At 37.5% G+C, this 8,698-nt stretch overlaps 1 protein-coding gene across 1 annotated transcript; it reads right to left on the reverse strand.

Annotated features, from left to right (window-relative positions):
* Positions 1 to 1,727: 1,727 nt before the first annotated feature.
* Positions 1,728 to 4,128, reverse strand: LOC149140617 (expansin-B16-like). Its single transcript, XM_089453379.1, has 5 exons — positions 3,896 to 4,128; positions 3,687 to 3,799; positions 3,274 to 3,470; positions 3,018 to 3,147; positions 1,728 to 2,772 (listed from the first exon to the last, which is right to left on the reverse strand). The coding sequence occupies exons 1-5, from the start codon at positions 4,077 to 4,079 to the stop codon at positions 2,578 to 2,580; spliced, it is 819 nt and encodes a 272-aa protein (XP_089309505.1). The 5' UTR covers positions 4,080 to 4,128; the 3' UTR covers positions 1,728 to 2,577.
* Positions 4,129 to 8,698: the final 4,570 nt, after the last annotated feature.

Here is an 8,698-nt window from a genome sequence, read left to right on the forward strand (position 1 = left end):
CCTGCAGAAGCTCACGAAAGCAGTTTTTTGGAATCCGATCACTGTGAAACTCTCTAGAAGGGTGCTAGGGACCCCTTAGGCTCTCTTCTAACCTTCCAAACCTCTTGCAAGCGCCTACTCCATTTCTTTTCGCAAGTTAACCTCTGCACAGTCAAAAACAGTTAAAGCATATGCAAAATAATCTTGACGAAGTACTAAAAAATGCAAAAAGATGTTTTCTTCATATTTCTCTTCAGAAGTAGCTTAGTCACATGCATTTTACCTTTCTAGAAGTCAATGGCATCCATTCCTGTAGCTTCATCCTTTTACTTGCACCAGTAGGGTTAGTCGGTAAAACTAGGGTTTGCGTTCCTTTCTAGCTTTCAACTTCTTTCTGTAAGTAGATTAGCCTCTGGTTGAGTTAGCTTTCATCCATCACCGTTAAAAGCTTCTTCTGAGAGCTCGTAGAAGTTGGCTTAAGCTCCTAGCGGACTTGTGCCAGCTGATTCAGTGATAGTTGCAACAAGAGCTAGTACTTGTGCATATAGCACTGTCGCTTCCAAGTTTGTTATGAACTACCAGGTTGATAAAAGTAAAGAAGGGAGTCCCAGGAGTTGCAACATTATTGTTGCAATACTGGAGCCCACCAACAACTTTTCTAAAACATACTCCAAATGCCCCAAGTACTCTTTTTTGGGCTAACTGTACACTAGGATGTAATCTAAGATGCATAGGATCCAGGTCCTACACCAATCTTGATCTACTTGCCCCTAATCTAGACAATTTTTTTAAGGTCTTTAGTGTTCATTTCAGAACTCGAACAACTTTCTTCTCTGTAACTTGAGAAAGGGATTTGTTTTGTGAAATCCTTTCCTTATAGTAAAAAGTGATATTATCCCATTAAGGCTTTGATTCAATACTAAAGTAAGGGTGTTTCATATGTCTTTCGAGGTTCAAATCCAAAAAACATGTTTTTCCAAATAAGCTTATATTTTTGAACTAATACTCAAAAACAAAGCCATTATCTCGATACCCATGATTAAAATTTATACATCACTAAAATGTATCATGCTTGTACAAACACAAAAACATATTAGCTATACAATAATATTAGTTATTGTATTGTTGTATATTTTAAATAAGTATACGTATGCAATGATCAATTGGTATGTCACTATCACCATCACGTGGGGTTTTGGCATTACCTAAATCTCCAGAGTCACTTAGATGGGTTTTCATTGCAAGATTTTGCTTTTAGGTTTACTATTTTTAATTATTATGGTGATTGGCAATTATTTCTCTAAAATATATGTGAATTTCAACTCATCATTTTTATCCACAGAGTTGAGAGAGACATTGGAGAAGTTTTGTATAATAATTATTAGTTTAAACTACTAAACCATTGTGTAAATCTTCATATGTTACGAATTTACTTAATTTCCTATTTAATGAGTTTCCTTTGCAACATGTAAGGTAAATACTAGTTAAATTTATTTGAAATTTGAAAAAAATTGCTTCAAATTTCAAATAGAGTTGTTGCAACTTAATTGTTCTATATTTTAAAAATATTTTTCATTATATTGTTTAATTTAATTGAAATTTTTAAAAATAGTTGAAATCACAAATTTTCGATAATCAAAATATGTGAAGTTTAAAAATACTAAATTTTCTTATACATTCAAAAAAAATATTCGGTAAAAATACACAATCAAATTAATGCGACCATGACTCACCCAATTCCATTTAAAAAAACTCCAAAAACCAACTCCGAAATATAGAAGACTTAGAAAACTGCGACTTCTTGGTTACATCAACGCTGAGAAAAATCTGAATTTCATGCTAACATTAGAAATACGATCTCAGCCATCATGTCATTGTTACATCATCTCATGGCTACTGTTAATTCCCCACAAGTCTTCTCGTCCATTTTCGAGAATTCTATGTATACCTGTGAGACTTCTCCAGCTGCAATTCCTGATCCCCCGGCCTTCCGGCTCTGAAGAAAAGAGAAACCTGAATATCCTACGACACTTATTTTTATTCGCATGAAAACACTTGTACAAATGCAACGGCCGGTATGGCGCATCACAGGAGCTCGGATGGTGAATAGTGATAATTGACAAGTGATCTGTAGGTAGCTCCGGGTTGCCAATTCTGAGGAATAACATTGTTTGCAGTGAGTGTTCTTTCAGTTGAAAGAGACTGCAAGCGAATAGCTAAGAAAACTTAGAAAACTCCGATATATAGAAGACTTAGAAAACTCCGACATATAGAAGACTTAGAAAACTGCGACTTCTTGGTTACATCCACGCTGAGAAAAATCTGAATTTCACGTTAACATTAGAAATACGATCTCACCCATCATCTCATGGCTACATCATCCCATGGCTACTGTTAATTCCCCACAAATCTTCTCGTCCGTTTTCGAGAATTCTATGTATACCTGTGAGACTTCTCCAGGTACAATTTCTCCCCCGGCCTTCCGGCTCTGAAGAAAAGAGAAACCTGAATATCCTACAACACTTATTTTTATTCGCATGAAAACACTTGTACAAATGCAACGGACGATATGGCGCATCACAGGAGCTCGGATGGTGATTAGTGATAATTGACAAGTGATCTGTAAGTAGCTCCGGGTTGCCAATTCTGAGGAATAACATTGTTTGCAGTGAGTGTTCTTCCAGTTGAAAGAGACTGCAAGCGAATAGAGAATGGAGCTTGTAAAGGGCCGCTATTCAAACACCAATTTGCACCCCAAGTCTCTTCCATTCCTTGCCATGTATTAGAGTTTGCCTGCATACATGAAAATGTAAACACGAATCTTCTTCTTGTAATCATGAATTGATATATAGATTTACATGAATTGGGTATTTTTACGTTTATTTCGGATTCTGGGAATATATTAGAATTTTTTTTTATGGGAATATATTAGAATTTCTTTTATCTCATAATCAGGAGAAAAGTCAAACAATCCATATAAATTCAACCACATAATCTCCATATCCAAAATTTAACTCGTTATCTGTATAATAACACACCTGCTTTAGATACACTGCTCGAAGATCGCCATCTCCGTCTTCGTATTCGATAAGGATAGCAAACCAGTAGTCACTGGCACCTCCGTTAACGTTGAATACAATATTCTTGCCCGGATATTCGCATGGCACGCTATAATATAACATCAAATAAGAAGACACGTTCAATAAAATGAAAAAAAAAAAGCAGGTCATAAAGGCGCCAACTCTGCAAAAATCCTCTGATTTACTTGATTGAGGTGCAGGAATAGATAGCTACCGACGAAACAAAACAGAGACAACTCCAGTGTTAAGCAGATTCGAAGATGCACCAGGAGAAGCCATGTCAGTGAAGGCAGTACCGCTGAGATCGAAATGCTTTTTGCCAGAACCTGAGCAGATTCCACCAGGACATTCGTCCGTAATTACCACAGTCACCGCGTTTTGGGAACACAGGCCATTCTCCGTGCACTTCACCTATTTAAACATAACATATGATCAGTTAGGTTAACAATCTGTTAATTTATTTTGATCGAGGATTTTGAGAATATTCCTAAAATCTACAATCCTACAATCCAAATATGATGATTTCAAAATATTCATAACATCTCCAATTCTAAACAAGAATACCCTTCCGCAACAAGAAGGCACCAAATTACTTTATTACATAATGAAATCAAGATGTAACTAGACCTGATAGCATGCGCCACATCCTGTCCCTCCTTTGAATAGGGCTGGACTTCCTGCAGCTATTTTCGATTGGAAAGGTAACTGTTTCACTAGGCTGCCATATCCGCATGCACCACCTGTTACAAAGCAATTGTAGAACTGTAATTTTTTGACCATCATGTTCATATTTTTATAACTATTCCCCAGAATAAACGACATAATATTGCCCTTACCGTCGCTTCCATCTCCATCTGGACTGCCATACCATGTAGCAGTGGCTGGCTGCCAGTCATTCCCTTGTGTTGCTAACTCATGTTTTTCAAAATGGACACCGTAAGCGATTGCAGAGCATAGAAGCATTATACTGCAAGCTTCAATTGCAACGGCACAAGCCATATTAAGTGCCGAGATCCTCATTTTCTAAAGCAAAGCTTAAAGGCACAGAATGGATTATGCTGAGCTCAAAGCGAATACACCTTAGGAATTTGGCCCAATAACACAGTTTTATAATGGCTTTGGAACTGTAACGAATTGTCTGGGTTTTCAATCTGAGTCAATTGTCAACCTTTTTTTCTTTGCTGCGTCTTTAAATTCTTTTACTGAAATCATTTCTATGTAGAATTCAGAGGGTCCACTTATCTGCTTCTGTGAGATTTCAAAAGTAAACGATGAAGTTAAATTCCAGGCGATAATGCGGAAGGCCATGGTTGAATTCCAGGTCAGCAGAAAGGGATTGAGAAGGAAAACTCAAAAATGTAAAACTCTAGGGCCGGCGCGTTTATCTTTATCAGATTAAAAACTCTCTTTATTGGATAAAAACTACGGCAACAAGTTAGTCTCCAATGGAAGGCATAGCAAAGAGGGATTTTCCATATATCACGGGATTTACATAAAAAAAAAAAACGTGACTTTCGTAAGTGTCAAATTTGGAAAACCAACCGCAGGGATTTAATAAGCATTAGGGTCAAATACCGACAACATCACACCCGTGTCAATCGAATCGGTTTAACACGAGGTTTAGGTTCGAGTACAGGAATCTTTATTAGTTGTAAGTATATTAAATGTTGTTTGAAACTTTCTATGTTCGAAAAATAGGTAATATAATCAATCTTAATTATTTAAAATTATGAAAAACTATTTAGTTCTGATTAATATTTATGAATATGGGTTATAAATTAATTATTAGGTTTTGTTTGGATAGGGATAGGGTTTTCACGAGCTCTAGTCGAAGGTTTTATATGTGACATGGGTCTGAGGTAGGGTTTGCTTTCTCTTTTCTCAATCAATTCATGTTACAATTCACAATTCGATTTAGCACCTTAGCACTAAGCTATGGGAGACTATTTAGCACCTTAGCACTAAGCTATGGGAGACTATTAGGTCGACTATTGTGAGGATTTACTCATAGGTATTCAGAGCCTAATGTCACAAAACTACAATGTTGACTTGTCACTGCTCTTTATACACTATAGTGAATCAATAGAAGAGTAGAGTCTGGTAGAGGATCCAAGGATCATATCAAAGAACTTCATTGGAACATAAGGACTATACAATACTTTATAAATGAGGACATATTCATTTCCCCTTTTGGATCTCGTCATAATGGGAACGATCAAGACCAACCTTCCACCATTAAGCCAATTATGTAGGCGAAAGCTTTAACTCCATTCCATGGGAAGCACACTCTTCAACTCTCTTCCTTGGGAATCCCACTCTATTCTCTATAGACTCACTACCTATGTACCCCTCTTCTGACCTACTATTGGAAGGATTCATTAGACATCACCTAACATAAGAAATGACAAGCGACGACAACATAACTTAGACCATCATCTCAATGCCCACACCCATAGAATCAATCCAAAAGTATAAGAAACATGTCAAGTGAAAAGTAGATTAATCAAGTTTAGTTATGGGAGATGATATTAGGCTACATGACATCCACAAGATGGAGGGTGTTGCCATTGTTGGATGTGTTGGATGTGTTTCCACCAAATGAATGACTATGGATATAATCAAGAAAGGGATGGATAAAAATTTCTCCATTATTTTGGGGTGTTCTCCACACCACATGATTCTTGCTCAAGGTTGGATGTTGTGTATTACAACTTCTAGAAAACACACCCAAAACTACGCTAGACTAATTGTCATCGAACCTTGCAATATCTCTTCCAGAAAAAGTGTAGAGTGTGTTTTGATGATAGGCTAGATAAACTAGACATCATGTCATTCTTGGTTCAATTACAAGGTCTGCCACTCATTTTTTAGTTTGATAATGTGTTTAAAAATTGGAAACCTATTAGGATTCATTTATGGGGCTGGCACTTCCTACAAGTGGTCAAGATTTATGGGAATGGCTCACAATTTAGTTGATTTCAACATCTCCAAGGGACTAGGAAATGTTATATATATTAGAAGGGACGCGTAAATAATCAGATAATGTCTAAAAATGCTCATGAAGTTTTATTCAAAATCACAAGACACATATCTACACTAATGATTTGCGGACATTATTTCACAATTTAGAATAAAAATTTCAAACATGCAAGAAGGAATAACACACATGCAACAAGTATTTTTATCTGGGGAAACAATCTACTAAAAAACCCAATTCCTCTTGCATTAATTAAATGAAATAGAGATGTGTTGCAATTGCTTTGCTCAACTGAGCTCACTGTGCAAGTGCAAAACCTATCTCTCTACTCATTGAAGGCATCTGACCCAGACTTAGTCAATTTTTTCCTCGGCTTGAACTCTTATTTCTTTGCGCCATTCCTTAAGGAATTAGGCGCTATTATTTAGGAAATTCCCTCAATTGAATTGCATAATTATTTTAGGTTGATCATTTGATTACAAGAAACACCCGTACACTCAATACTAGTCTACAAATGATGTAACACTTCTTTGGAATCTCCACCTCATCTGGGTAACTTGAATTTTCTACATGCACTAGTTATTTTGGTTTGATTGATCAGTTAACTAGATGACCACTAAGTTTGGTTGAAGTTTCACTGCTTAACTGACCTTCCACTAGTTCCTCCAAAAGTTGGAACTTGAGATAACTGACCTTGATTTCTACAAATTAGCAACCACACATGAAGAAATGAACTCTAAGTACTCCAACTCGAATTTACTGAGTAAACTAGGTGACATAATACATGTCATACAAGTTAACTGCATCCAAGTTCTCTGCATGTGGAAATTTGATCAGTCAAGGCAAAATCAAATTGAGAATTTCTTGCTACATTTTTCAACACTCCCCCTCAACAAGAAATGGATTATCAACCACCCCTATCCTACACCTGTGGAACTCAAACTTCCCTCTTGACAAGGCCTTTGTTAAAAAATTAGCATCTTGTTCCTATGTCCAAATGTACTACAACAACATTATCCGTCTTTGCACACATTCCTGTAAATGTTGATACCGTATATCTATATGCTTGGATCGATCATGAAAAACAAGATTCTCAAAGAGCTTGATACAACTTTGATTATCACAGTAGATCACATTTGGATCCATCATTTGACCAAAAAAGACAACAAGTATCTTTTTCATCCATATCACCTCACATTCTCCTTAACTAATAACCATGTATTCTTCTTCTGCTGAGCTAAGTGTCAAAAATATCTTCTTCCTGCTATACCAAGAAACCGATGTGGACCCAAAACTGAAAATTCCACTTGATGTACTCTTTTGGTCTGATGGACTCCCCACCCAATCTACATCTGCGAAGCCACATGGCTTCACTCCCTCTATCCGTCTGTACCATAGTCCAAACTGGGTAGTTCCTCTGAGGTACTGTAGAACATTCTTAGTTTCACTCCAAAATAATTTGGTTGGCCTAACCATAGCTTGGCTCAGGTGGTCGACTGCAAGCACATACCTAGTCATGTGTTAAAAAGATACATTAGTGAACCCACCAACTGCCAGTGAACAATAGAATCCACTTCTTCACCGGAAGTGGAATCCTCTTTCCTCCAGTTGGTCACTTGAGGTGTCTCCATGGGTTTGAAACTCTCCATGCAGGACCTCTGAAGTATCTCGTTGGCATACTTTCCCTGAGAGACAAAAAATTCTCCATCACCTTTCCATACTTGCAATCCAAGGAAGTAGTGCGTGAGACCCATGTCCTTCATTTCAAACTCTCTTACAAGGTCCTCCTTGCAATATTTTATTAGATGCTCATCAAAAATTAAAATAAAGTCACTTTTGGTGAAGCCAAAACTGGTTAGATAGTTATTGATCCTGGTGTACCAAGCATGGGGTGCTTGCTTGAGACTGTACAATTCTTGCTTGAGTCTGCACACATGAGAATCTCAATAAAAAGTCTTGAAGCCTTATGGTTTCTTGATATACACCTCTTCCTAAATGACTCCATTGAGGAATGTTGTTTTCACATCCATTTGGTGGATCTTCCACCCAATCTTTGCAGCTAGAGTAAGAATTGATCTGATGGATGAGTACCATGCTACAGGAGCAAAGGTATCCTCATAGTTAATCCCCTCAACTTGAGAGTACCCCTTGGCCACAAATCTGGCCTTGTACTTTTCTATGCTTACGTCTGTTGCATGCTTTACCTTTAAGATCCATCTCGAACCCATAACTGATTGATCTGTTGGTCTTCGAACCACTTCCCAAACATTGTTCTTTACATGGATTTGTATTCCTCCACCATTGCATCAACCCACATAAGTTTCTCTACTGCTTCCTCGAAATATGATGGGTCAGTCTCTAGAAGCTCAGTGATTAGAGCCATGTAGCTAGTGTGCCGATCTGGTGAACTTATTCGCCTACCCTAATTTGAAGGAGCACCCACATTCTCCCTCGCATCCCAGGCAAGTCTCTCAACTTCCCTGGTCCTTTTCCTACCTTCTCTGGATGGTTCTTCTTGAGTGGCTATCTCCACTCTCTACTCCTCAATTTTTTGCTACTCCATAACTTCTTGTTGTTCCTCCTTTGGAGCTAAAATCTCCTCTTCTGGTGGGATCTGAATCTCCCTCTCAAGAGAGCATCACATCACTTTATATTCATCAAA

The sequence above is a fragment of the Pinus tabuliformis genome, chromosome X, assembly GCF_031772625.1.
Source record: "Pinus tabuliformis cultivar Carrire ecotype Pingquan chromosome X, CPIR1, whole genome shotgun sequence".
Classification (NCBI taxonomy): domain Eukaryota; kingdom Viridiplantae; phylum Streptophyta; class Pinopsida; order Pinales; family Pinaceae; genus Pinus; species Pinus tabuliformis.

What these genes read in the sequence shown, in the direction of transcription:
- LOC149140617 (XM_089453379.1), bottom strand. Translation starts at nt 4,079, where the DNA reads ATGAGGATCTCGGCACTTAATATGGCTTGTGCCGTTGCAATTGAAGCT. An exon ending in GTCTCTGTTTTGTTTCGTCG is followed by an intron (nt 3,148 to 3,273) that starts GTAGCTATCTAT and finishes GTTATATTATAG; the next exon opens with CGTGCCATGCGAATATCCGG. An exon ending in GAGCAGTGTATCTAAAGCAG is followed by an intron (nt 2,773 to 3,017) that starts GTGTGTTATTAT and finishes TCATGTATGCAG; the next exon opens with GCAAACTCTAATACATGGCA.